Source organism: Elaeis guineensis, chromosome 10, assembly GCF_000442705.2.
Source record: "Elaeis guineensis isolate ETL-2024a chromosome 10, EG11, whole genome shotgun sequence".
NCBI lineage: Eukaryota > Viridiplantae > Streptophyta > Magnoliopsida > Arecales > Arecaceae > Elaeis > Elaeis guineensis.
In genome coordinates this window covers 3,772,923-3,786,692 of record NC_026002.2, presented here as the reverse complement: position 1 = coordinate 3,786,692, position 13,770 = coordinate 3,772,923, and the positions used below count along the sequence as shown (strand labels likewise).

Genomic DNA, 13,770 nt, shown 5'->3' with positions numbered 1-13,770 from the left:
CTCTATTTCTTTCTATGGCGTTATCTTAAGAGACATGCCTAGAGGGACATAAGTTCATCTAATCTTAAAGAAATGTCTTTTTGGTAGGGCTTCTACCAACAAAGATTTCATTCATGTATGACACTGTCCTGGAAACCACCTGAATTGTGTGGGCATGCTTCCTTCAGCTGTACCAATCAAACTCACTTATGTGCATGGGCCAAAGTCATATAATTACGATTAAAACCCTCATTTTAGTAACTCATTTACAATTGTGAGGAAATAAAGATGGCCAGTGCAATTGTGCCACGTCGGATTCAACAATAAGGCTTCCAAATCTTTCCCACACAGTAGATGCCTCATTGGCCAATGCAGTAGTGATTGGTTGCAAAGCAAAAGTAGAAGAAATAAAAGAAAGCAGCAGTAGTAGTACTTGTTCTGGGCCCCTGCACTTCCCAGCCGTTTCTCCAGATGTGACTCCCAGTCCGCTCTCTGGCTGCCACCTATATGATTTCTTCTTGCTTTGAAGAAAGAACATATCAAGCAAAAGGAAAAGAATTTCTATGTTGGGACCACCCAACTACAAATAATAGATGGTTACAACTAACAATATGTTCTCCATGTTAGGTGTTAGCCCTTGGATATTGATGAATAGTAAACAGAGGGTATAGATATTAACTTCCAAAAAAAATGATGTCATCAATAGGCATTGATGTATCCGCAACTCTATCCATCTTTAATACCCTTTCACCAGTCCTCAGCAAAGCATGGAACAATTGGAGGCACAGAATCCCTATGTGAAGGGGCGGTTAGACAAATATCTCACAAGTGGAGTTGCTTCGAGTTGGAGTCATACACCCAAGCATTAGAATTGTAATAGCATATAAAGATGTCAATAAACTAATGATATGTTCAATGGCATGGCATATAAAGAATAGGGCCCAAGGGGCAAGATAGAGACAAGGGAACCATGTTATAGCTGGCATGGATGATTACTTGGGCCAAACCACCAATCAACTCCATTCAGTGCTCAACATCACAATCGCAAAAAGAAGACCTCCCATGATGAAATCGACTAGTGCCATTGTTCTTTGGGACCCAAAAAGATTTGACTGTCTTTGGACCACCAACTTTTAGCTTCCGTCATCAGCCTTGGAAGTTCCCTTCCAGTTTAGGTTTTAGGAGAGAGTTCATGTAATCCACACTGGATGAATTCAAGGAGAATAACAAAATAAGTGTATACTTTTTTTATTTTTTTTCTATCTGTCAGAGGGTATTCCATCCATCAGTACAAGTATTAGCTTATTTTTTCCTCATAAAATGTCATCATTTACTAGGTGACACTATTTCCTGAATGATTAGTGTAACATTATGTACAGCATCCAAGTGGATCTTAGATCTTAGCTGCTTCAAGAGAAAAATGGTACCAATTTGCTGTCATATGACCTGTGAAAAGAACGAGAGGCAGCTTCCAGCCAACTGTTCTTGTTGCCAGTGAGTGATTGTAAGCAGGATACATGAATTGTGAACACCAAATCACTGCACCAGCTGAAACAGGCAAGACAATTTAGTGAAACAGACCATCCTCATGATCTGTTTATCTTGGTATGCACTTTTTAGGTTTCATCTCTAATTTGACTTAGAAAATGCTGGTTGTCATGCCATTGTTGATGCTCAGAGTAGGCTCTGTAAACACTTTGCAACAAATGCAAGTTCTAATCGTAGTAAAAGTCGATAACAATTCATAATTGTGGTGCTTAAATAATGCATTGGTTTGATTGATACCTCTTAACCAGGCTAGACCACTAGGATTGGTTAGTCTTGGTTTCTCCCTCTAGGGCATAGGCTTCTCTTTAGGTACTATCTTTTGTGAAGGGATTGCTGCTTTGATGATCTTAAGGTTTTGAGTTGGTTTGTCTTCCTTTTGTATTTTGTTGTTCCTTGAAGCTGTTTTCCTTCATTTCACCTCCTCCATGAAAGGGAACTGGATATGTTTTCTCATCTTTTTTCACTTCTAAAAAGGTTTGGGTTCAAGAATGGAAAAATTTCAGGCTTGCTACACCCTGAATACCGATGCAATATGACATAATGAAAATTCAGCTCATGTGTTGGGCCCCTTCTAAACCTAGCTTGATCAAGGCTCAAGTCCATGATTTTGACATTTTCACAACCATAAGATTTTCTATTTATAGACATTTTTAGATTTTTTTTTTTTTTTTTTTTTGCATCATTTTTGACAGTTCAGTTTTTTTTCCATTAAAAAAAATATTCTGAATGTAAAATCCACTCTTTCCTGTTTCCACCTGGATCTGATAATAACTCTACTAAATAGTAAATCATAGGATGCGGCTCCTCCAAACAATAGCCTATTAAGAGGGAACTGAAAGTACCTACTGCTGCTTTTACAGTGTAGAATAAGGACCAGAAGCCATGAAAGATATCTTAACAAGCATCCACAGTAGCTCTTTGCAAGCCTCAAATATGATTATACATTAAGCAAGCAATGAAGCAGCCTGCAAGCTTCTCAAATAATGAGCATTGTGAGTGATTTTGTATTTCACAAGGACCTCTTGTAGGTTCTCTAGAAACATAAAAGAATATCAAGAATGATTCAAGTCATGCACACAGAAAGCATGGGTACATGAACTAGATTGCTATAAGGCCCCTTCCATCTTCATATATCTGAGGGCCTGCACAAGGAGAGGGCCAGGTTAGAAAACCTGCAGTAGCTTCCCGCCATATTTCTCATCGAAACAGCAAGGGAAAAAGAGAAAGTTGCTGATACCCAGATGCAGGAAACCATCAGAGACTTTAGCTCAAGCACAGTAAAAAACTTCATTGAATTCAGATAAATACATTGGTGAAACCCCTAAACAATTTAAGTTTCAGTACAATATGGCTTTGCTGCCATGCTCTGGCTCTTGACATGTCATACAGGATGCAGATGCACAACAAAACCACCACCTCCAGCTCAGAAAGTGGAAGCCCAGGGGAGAACCTTGCAATATGCGCTTTATTATCTGGATGGTTTTATCATTGCCAACACTCTTGGTTTTATTTCCGTGTTCTGTTTAGAGCATCAAGTCGGGAGCACAACCAATCAACGATATCTTGTGCAATGTCATCCCTCTCAGGTTCAAAGAGGAGATCATGCAAGAAGCCTTCATATAGTTTGATAGATTTATTTGTTGAGGAAGCTTCATTGTAGAGTCTTTGGGAGCCTTCAGGATCAGTTACCGTATCAGATGTGCCATGGAGGACTAGAAATGGGACTGTAACTTTGCTCAGGTTCGCTGCAAGTAGGATGATATGCGGAGAATCTCATGACCAGTCCTGACTCTGACAGGACCAGTGAACACAAGTGGGTCAGAATACTTAGCCCTCAAGGCCTCAGGATCACGAGAAACCGGTGGTCCGCTCCTGTAGGAAGCACTAAATTGGTATCTTGGAATTAAAAGGGAGAATATTGGTGCAACCACCTGCCATTGAGAAGCAAAACAAAACCAAAAGTAAAAAACAGACATCACATAAGTAGATGCAATCTTTCATTTGCAGCAGCAATAGCAGATGTGATTGCCAAATGAAAATATTATTATGATGAGATATTTTACATCCAAATAAACAACTAAAAGCTTTTCTGTCCAAAAATGATGCATATGATTCTCTTTATACTTCGGTTATGTTACATTCATATATTACCATATTCTGTTGATAATGCAGCATTTTATCTCCTATAATGACAACTATAAGATTTTCTGCCCAATAATGACACAAACAAATAACAGATTAAGCATGCCCCAGGCTCATACAACTATCTTGTGGTGTCAAAGGTTAGCCAGTATTACAGTAAGGGGCATGCAGAATCACGATGCATGATTTCATAATCCCGAAGGGAAAGTTTGGATGCTCAAATTTTAGATTTGGGTGATATCCTACAATGCTCGAAAGGACTGGAAATGGACAGAATCAGGCAGATCTCATCCCACAATCCCAGGACTAAGGAACATGAGAATTTCAAAATGTGATTTTGGGTATCATTGGAATCTTAGAAGAGGAAGTATGCAACAGGTGGCCTCCTTGGTTCTGCCAACTTTCTCCTGATCCCCAGCCCTTTGCAACTCAGGCATATCACATGAAGAGGAAGAGCATCCTCATGGCCAATAAACGATTTAGTTCTTTTTTGAGCACGGCATAACAATGATAAGGAGTAATTGCTAATCCACAGAACTTGGTGAAAGCAAAAGCACAAAATGTCCAAAAACATATTACCATGTCCAGCTAACTGGAAAGAAATTGCAAAGTCGACAATTAATACAGGCATTAAGCATCTTATTATTATTATTTTTAAAGTCTGTTTTTCCTATTCACATAATGATAAAACAGGGGAATATGAAATATTACTTTGTTGCGATATTACCAGGCAAATCTTTTCATAAATTTTTAGCTAACATTAGAATATCTTTAAAGATTAAAACTCCAACATTACAGAAAGTTGGAAAACTTTTCTGGTTATAATGTGGGTACAGGAGCAATCTGTAATTCATTTATCTATATATGTTAACATAGTTTAGAAACCCATAAAACAACCTGCGAAAATTGGGCATAAAAACTCCTCAAAAGCCTGATGTACAAAAAAAAAAAAAAAAAAGGAATCTTTACACTATAAGATTGTGACAACTGAATGATGAACTCTGGAGGGCATGCTGTTAGCATTTACTGCACTAACAAGCATAAAGGTGTTCACACCCACTGCAGCCAGTCCATTGGACATTAATGATAGCGCAATATATGAACTTGTTTATTTGACTTTTAATGTCCAAAGAAAGCAATACACTTACAGCAACAATTGGATGAGATGGCTGAACCTCTATGGCAGGTGATGTCAAGACCACACCTTCAACACGAACCTCTACTTTTGGATCCAACACTGCCTTCAAATATTCATGAAAATAGCAAAGCAGCTCAAAGTAAACATAGCATACAGGACAACATGGGGTGTGATGACTAGCTGCAAAACCTAACAGAAAGAATCTGAATGCTAACCCAATATAATAACCCTGGATGTATCATACCTTCAGAACAATGGCAGCACCAGTTGAATGACCAAAGCAAAAGCATGGCAACCCAGGATTCTCCGACAACACCTTTCCGAAGAATGCTTTCTGTATATACAAGAATTATCAGCAAGAGAATCCATACAGTATAAATGTATTCTCTGATTCATTGTCAAATGTTGGTCTAGTAATAATACCAAGTCATCGACAGCAAAATCAAGAGAATGGACGTAACCATGCAACCCATCACTTCCGCCATGTCCTGAAGAGAAGCATAGAATGGAAAATAATATTTAGAACCATAGAAGGCTTTTACACAGATGGTCAAGACTAAATTTGTTATTAAAACTGAGAATTCCTTTTTTTTTTTTATTTTTACTTTTTTCGGACCCAAACTCATTCTGCCTTTCTGCTATGCCCAAATGAATGGTCACAGCATCCATAGTTACACACTTCAGACTTGATTTCCATATAATCCGTGAAGAACATCTCAAATCCGACCAATTCAATATAGCACCTAGGTGGACTTATTAGCAGAAGTTTCAAAACCCTCCATATAGGGAGTATTTGTCAACAACAACAGAAAAATTGTCCAATGGGATGGTCAAAACTTTCTTGTCTTATTACTCTGCGATGTTCAACCTGACAAGTCCTAAATTAAGTGGTCCAGAATGGCGGGCCAGCACAAGGATGATGATCAGAAAAAGAAAATGAACAAGCAGTCTTATAAAATACAACAATAATTTCCCTAACTTAAATACTAAAAAAAGCAGCTAAGAAAGCAAGAAGTTTTGGTCATAGAACATTTTAAAAACTCAGTAATATGAAAATAACTAGTTGCCCTGCCCTTTCTCAATCAAGATCAAGGGAAATATTTAGTCACGGTTAGTAATCTTTTTAGTGCATATATGTCAGATCATGAAATAAAAGGTCAGAGACTCAGAATACATTTATAAGTTTGAGTTTCCAGTCTTCTGGTTAAAACATGTGGAAAGAACAAGTAACACTAGCTATAAGTTTGATTATACATTGGCAAACTTATATATTCAACTGCATCCACAAACGACTAGCTGACCTGACTTGTCTCAATCAAGATACAGAATCTTGAGCCAAGTCATGGGGTAATATAGTACTTTCAAAACCTGAAAAAATTGAATTGAGTACTCGTGAAAGATAATCAACAGTAAAACAAAAGTTTCAGATCATCGCAGAATCAAGTGAGTATTAGTCCTGCAGGGACTTAAATGATTCAAAAGTCAGTTCTTAATGAGAAAGCATTTCACAAAAAAGAAATGTAGCCAGAATAGAAAATAAGACATATTTAGAAGATGAATATAAAAAGATAGAAATCGCAAATTAAATGCAGATAACATTGACATGGGACCAATTGAACATCATAATTGCCCTACATTCAAAAAGAAAACATGCATGACAGCTACACATCATTAGGAACTCTTGTACTTCTTGAAGGTTAGTCCCTAGAAAAGTGAAATGCTGAATAAAGTAGTTATCAGACAAATCATTTCCAAAATGTGCTTTCTACGCTCAGATATTCATCTCTGAAATAGATTTTACTGGAGTGCAGAGATCAAACAATCTGAATTTAATATTTCAAACTTGCAAGTCCTTAGCGCCTCATCAAAGTTTCTATTCCGTGTGAAATTGCAAGACAGAACATAGGCTAGTATGAGCTACACAATGGGGGCAGCCTACCCGGGCATGAACTGGTAGGAGGCCAACTTTCTACTTCATTCATACATGATCCCGTACAAACAACTTCATATCATACATGTTGACAAGGGTATTCTACAACCACAACTTCCTGAAAACCCGGGAGCTTCAAAATACATAGGATATGCACTAATCCGCGGAATTGTAGGACAGTCCCATCCCCCAACAAATGTTTGCCATCCTTTCAGCCATGAATAAATTGTGAAGAAGATACTTTGCAAAAATAGGACAGGAGTTTCTTTAAAGATAAGCATGAATGTAATATTCAACCTCTATGAATAAATGATTCTACAGATCAAATTTCCAAACAACAGTCCCTCATGCGGCAGGCATCTTAAATTACCATGAATACTAATTTCGATGAGCCCTGATCAAACAAAATAATAATATCTGGACACAAAAGTTTAGGCTTAATCAGGATATGATGCAAATGAACAATGTTAATGTACCAATTGAGCCCCAAAACTAAAGCTTTTGGAAAAGGGTGCACAGAATATTTCAGGCCTTAACATCCCCCCTCATGTGTGGGCCAAACCATGTGAATGAAGGCATAAACAAGTCAAGAGTGAACTCCAGATAAGAATAAGTCAAGCATGACTCAGAATAAGAATAAGTCAAGAATAACTCGACCAGGAATGAGTCAATAGAAGAAAAGACTCGAGATAACACGGTGGTAAAATAAAAAATTGGCCTAAATCAGGATTGGTTGGCTTGATACCATGTCAACTTACCAATTGACACCGAAAGCTAAAGCTATTGGAAGGGATCACCAATGTAATCAAGCATTAATAATATAAGCTATTAGGGAAGGGATCAACAATGTATATCAAGCATTAACAATATAACAATTAATTACAATGTTTCTAATATAAAGTTTAATAAAAAAAAATTTGACCTCATATTGGGGAGTTCATGAAAGAAACATTTACTATTTCACCACCCTTTAATTGTTCTAAGTAGTATCATAAAGACTGAAGTTATTAAGTATATCCTTGCAACAAAAATTCTAATGCAATGTTTATAAATGAAATTCCATTTTAATAATGAAGATCGGATGGGACTCTAGTAAGAAAGGGTAGTTTAGTCAATGTTGAATGGTCGAGCAAAAGAATAGGAAGAACTAAGGTAACTTGAACAAAGTTGTTAAAAAAAGATATAGAAGAACTTGAAATAACACCAAAGGAGCCCTGAAAAAAGAATTTTTGGTTAATGAGGATTCACAGAGCTGAACCCAAACAGTAGAATTGATGCTGGATAAGGTTGGGTATAAATCTTCTAGTGAAAGATCACAGAGGAAGCTTATTCTTGCAAGTTAACTCACCTGATCTAATATGATGCAAGACTTTTTTACTCTCTCTCTCTCTCTCTCTCTCTCTCTATATATATATATATATATATAGTTCGCATACCACCATCCTTATCTGATCCTGGGATCTCTTCCCATCTGGAGAGGGGTGCCACCTAGCTGACCAAATCCTGTTGGCAGTGCAAAATTGCCAGTAGGCTGATCTCAAGATGAAACCAAATCTGCTTGGAAGGAGAGAGATAGGATTTATAATACCAAGAAGAAGACACTTGAACCACAGACATGCAAAAGGAGATATCTGTCCATCTGATTGCTGGACATTTGCCAAAACAAAGTGACAAATAAATCTTTGCGAAAATGCCCCACCATTTGAAAATTTCTCAGCAAAAGAAAGATGGAGCACTTTATTTTACAATGAAGCTAAAGTTGTATGTCATATATCAGATGATAAGTATATGATTAATGGATAAGAAACTAGTGAACTCTATTTATTTTAAAAACTTCATGTCTTCATCCTCTACCTCTCTTCAAAGCATGTATAATTGCACTACCTGGAAAGGTATTAACAATAGGTATTGTGAAGATGAATATGTTATTGAGCACAACATCAGGACCAAAACCCCACACTCCTTAAAAAAAAAATATCCAAATGATTGTTAGAAGCACCTGCAGCTTTTCTGGGTTTTTGGTAAGCTGTAAAGATTTTATAATATGGAATCTACCGAAAATCTATATTTATAAAACGAAACCTACCCAAAATCTATATGGTGTAAGAGTAAGGAAGGAGGAAGAGGATGAGGAGGAGGGGTAGGACGAATCACCCTAAATTCTGGTTTACCCTCTCTAGGTATAACATGTGAATATATGAAGCTAAATCACCTCACTTCACTTTTAACTTGAGGCACTTACAGAATCTATTTTGAGCTATTGAATTGTAGTTCCATCTAAGGGCTTGCCCTTTGCTTTTTGCTCTAGGTGTATGGGTTCAACTTGGCTATTCTGAAGCCTTTGGGTGCTGCACAAGAATGAGATGATATCATCCCTAGGAGTTCATACTATGTTCAGTTTTCCTAGAAGAGATCGGGTGGAGCCTTTATGCATGTTTAAACTAGAGATCAGAAGTGAAATCTTCCTCTTAACATGTAATTTTCCATCTATAGTGAGAGGCTTCATTGTGTTGCCCTCCCATGGATGTAAGCTGTTAATTTGTTTTAAACATATGTCTATGCAATTAATCCATGTTGCCATTCTTGCATTGCTACAATTGCTCTATTGTCTTAGTACATATCGATGCACACAAACCTAGTTTATATGCATTTGGAGTAGAGTGATCTATTTCAATTTTGTGCAGCAGAAAGCAGCATCAGTACTTCTACTGTTGTCAGCTCTGCAGAATCACAAGGAAACCCTAGAATAGAGCAGCATTCAAGAGAATCAAGATTAAGTCCACATTACAGAAAACTCAAGCCTTGCATCTATATATTTGAAGCTTGGTAATGTGCATCTGTCACAGATATTTGCACATATAATTGTCTACAGCACGACACTTGGAAGGCTAAATCATTTAAATAAATTTAAATAACTAGGCATTAAGATCTAGCAGAGAGCTATATCAATGATACAATCATCAATATCAAAGGATGTGCAGACTGCAAGTTCAAATGAAAGATCCTTAAAAGAAAAAAAAATATACCAAATTTACTTACTGCATCCATTCATTTTGCAAATAGGTATTACCAGTCCATTGGCAAAATTTGCTAGATTAAACAAAATATTCAGGATTTTTTTCACCCAAGACATTCTTTTTCTGTTCTCCCCAGATATCATCCCAAATGCAGTAATCTAGATACAACAGAATTCAGGAACGGTCCACAAATAGATAACTTTCTCATAATCCAAAAATAAGTAGTGCATACATATATTCTTATTGATAAGACTTATAAAAAAGGTTCAGTTCAACCAGACAGAGCCTAATGGCAATCATTAGTAAGTATTCATGTGGATTTCAAGTCCAGCAGACAAGAAAAATTGTGTTTTGCACATGGAAGAAAATGCAGTAAGAATCAACCTCAAACATGCAGTCTTAAAGGAAGGCCATGATCCTGTTTGCCCCAAGGATGGGTAGGATGCAATTTGAACACAGCCCTATAGGAAATTTATCAAACTGTGATGTAATACCATTTTACTTATTAAAAGGAAAAGTTTACTGAAAGAGGTGACAACATGAGATTTCTTTTCATGATGAAGAAGCAAGAATGCAGATTTACATCCAGCTTTTAACTATTAGATCAATTTTTTTCTTGGCCATCAGTAAACCAGCATGTAAACATTTATCCCTTCAAACTGCTTTTGTCAAATAGAAAGCAAATGATCTTACTAAAGCAGAAAAAGAAAATAATAATTCTCTCATCAAGAGGCCCAATTCAGTTCCTCAGCATTCAATTTCTAGATGATTTGTCACAACAAGAATATCAAATATCTAACTGTGGTCCAAGGTTTGTCCATACTTTATTGAACCGGACAGTATGGGGCATACCGTACCATACTGGTTCAATACTAGTATGCAGTATGGGGAGCGTACCGACACTCGTTATGCCAAACCAGCCTCATACCAATACAGCAATAGGTTGGCACTAGTGCAGGCCCAGTACCAAGACAGCAAACCTTGCTGTGGTCTCTTATTAGTCTGAAAAATCTCCTAGAAGAATGGCAAAAATCTGTTGTCCAACACAAATGACAATATATGACATATCAAAATATTACATACTCATGTAAGTGAAAAAGTAGCATTTACCAACTTCTAGAGAATTGCTCTCCAAATATTAAAAGATGATGCTTGGTTGATAACTTACCAATCCAATCCATCGCATACACTTTAAATCCATTATCATTCAGTTGCTTTGCAAAATAATTATATCTTCCACTGTTGACCACAAAAGGTTGCCTTCAGAAGCATTTCGAAATTTATGCATAAGCTCCTGCAGTTGCCTCAATAAATTTTAGTGGAAGGAGATATTAACACACCTGTGCTCATTCAAGCCATGCAAAAGAACCACCAATCCCCTGCACCAGGTAAACAAAAATCAGCAGGTGTCTTGAATGGAGAGTTTTAAGAAGTCCCAAAATCTGTAATTTAGAAAGGAAAAAAAAAGGGCAAACCATACAGCCCTGACACATAATTGTTCATGCAAGACAGAATGGGCATATATAGGGATTCTCCATCATACATCCTCTCCATGATTCAGAGCCATAAAAACTCAAGGTATGATGGTTATTTACATCAAGAACTTTAAACCCAAGGACTAAGTGTCAGCACAACTTCCAGGACTTCTAGCAAGCTAAAGATCATGCGCTGATGCATCCTGTAAAATTTTAGCATCAACATGACATTTTCACTCAAAAAGATCGTTGTTTTGTAATTTCTAGGAGATATAGTGCAGTTCCCTAACTCTGAAGTTGTTACAACCTTGCCAAATCATATTGGGATAGGGATCTTAATCAAGGATCAGTATGGCAAGGGAATAAAATAACAATCTTACTTATGCAACTTGCAAGTCAGGGTCCATTTGCTCTTGCATGGATGCACTTTGTAAAAGTCTTAGCATCCTATTGATATCATACAAAGAGATGCCTTTCTTGATACTTAACGTACTCTGCATCACAAGAAACCCAAGCAAGCCATAACAAATGAATGGCACATGATATCATGTTCTTCGATATTTCCAAGATACCTGGGTAGTGGACACCCATCTAAGATATGTGTGAGACTTTTCATACACATACAGATAGCAAATTCATAGAGGTTAGCCAAGTATGCAAATACCTACTCACGGAAGTCAAGTAACACCTAAAAAGCATTTTTTTTTTTTGACAGAATGTGTTGCAAGATAAGCGCAAGTTGCTTATTACAGCAATTAGTTTTTCAAATAAGATATGGATCTTCATTTTATTGTATTTCAAGCAGTTTAGAATCAAGTTCTGATGAGATATGGCTCTCTAGTGTTGCATTAAATATGATAAGAGTGGCTCATATATATGAACTATAAAGTATTAAGGACTAATAATAACATGAAGGCTCAGAGCCCAAAAAGAGTGGCTCATATATATTAACTATAAAGTATTAAGTACTAGTAATAACATGAAAGGCTCAGAGCCCAACATGCAAGGCAGGCCTTGAAGCCTGTTGCGTGAAGAGGCTCGTCTTTTCATAATTTTTTTTTTAAACCAATAAGAACCTTGCCTGTCCTGCACCTATTTTATTGGAAAGAATATACCTACTGTGATATTTTGTTTTAGCATAAATCTATGGGCATTGAGCACACGTCCCAAGGAACCCATGCAACAAGTGGCAACTTGGATAAATCAGAACCATCTATATGTTCTATCACGGGCATTGCACTTGCCTATACCAATATGTACATAAACATAAGAGCAATCGCATGACAACGTACAATTTCCCTGGGGGCCACAGTTTAAGGTTCCTTAAATGCATGCCTCATGGACCATGAAGCAAATCCAATAGCCTCATAGGTTCTTTTTTCTTCTTTTACAGATATATGGTGGTTATTCACCATTACTTAGATGGCTCACAAGTCTTGATGCACTCAATTGCGTGCAGATGTAGGGTTCATGATTCACCAGGACCATTGGACACTCCACACCCCACGACATGCATTGTATGGTACATGTAACCTGTGAAAACAGTTATCAACAAGGTAAACCGCATCCCTTCACCAACTGCTACCACCAATCTCTTGGCCTTTTCATGGGGCATTTGATGTAGTAGAATCTCCAACTTGCAAATGATACCAAAGAGAATAACTAAACACTATTATAACCAATATTGATAATAGCTATTGATTACTTTATTCAAATTCCTAGCTCAATCATTCCTATGTAGATGATTGGCATAAGAAAATCCGCAAGGAATCACCCCATTCCAACATGCAGCAGACAAAATAATTATGTGCTCACGGAATCAAGCTTTAGGTGCTCAATTCTTAAATAATAACAATAATATAACCAGCTTTCATGCCTCCCAAACGTGATCCCCAAACTACAACGGTCCAAAACCAAACAAAATTTATAACATCAACTGCTAGATAGCCAGGAAAAGGTTATACCCTCACAGCTTTTGATCTTCAACCATTTTTTCTTTAAAAAAAAAAATAAAAAAGATCACAGCTTTTAATTTTCAGTTATACTCTGCCAACAAAAGAATGTTCTCTCGGCATTAGAGATTATTTGTGGCACAACTAAAAAGCCAAATGGATGGCCAACTTTAAAAAATTATGCGATTTATAGCCATATCGGTCCAAGAACATTCTGGCTACAAGGGGACCGTCGATAATAACTAGGACGGGTTTATACCTTAGCTAGTGGGGGAGGGACGATCCATATCACCACTCAAACACCATGAAACTTTTAATGTGGAACTGTCGGGGTGCTACCAAGCCCCCTTTCTTGAAATACACAAAGTCCTTAGTCAGCTCCTTTGGACCAGATATATGTTGTTTTGTTGAAACTAGATTAGATGCACCCTCATTTGCTCGTATCCAATGCTCGACAGGGCCACAGTGGGATCATTATGTGATTCCTGCTGAGGGAAGGTCAGGTGGCATTGTTGTCATTTGGCAGAAAGGGGTGGGACAACTCACTTTTACACATCAGGATCGACAGGTGTGCTTTGGGCTTTTCTCG

At 37.2% G+C, this 13,770-nt stretch overlaps 2 protein-coding genes across 2 annotated transcripts in view; both read right to left on the bottom strand.

The window, feature by feature from the left end:
- LOC140852081 (annexin D5-like) overlaps positions 1 to 13,770 on the bottom strand; it is a 207,683-nt gene that overhangs the window by 76,129 nt on the left and 117,784 nt on the right. The window lies entirely within an intron of this gene.
- Positions 2,790 to 13,770, bottom strand: part of LOC105036557 (uncharacterized) — a 29,530-nt gene continuing 18,549 nt past the window's right edge. Inside the window, 7 exon segments of the mRNA XM_073244301.1 lie at positions 2,790 to 3,275; positions 3,278 to 3,458; positions 4,818 to 4,910; positions 5,052 to 5,141; positions 5,231 to 5,295; positions 10,923 to 10,993; positions 11,095 to 11,133. Coding sequence (XP_073100402.1) covers positions 3,034 to 3,275; positions 3,278 to 3,458; positions 4,818 to 4,910; positions 5,052 to 5,141; positions 5,231 to 5,295; positions 10,923 to 10,993; positions 11,095 to 11,133 — 781 coding nt within the window. The 3' untranslated portion in view covers positions 2,790 to 3,033.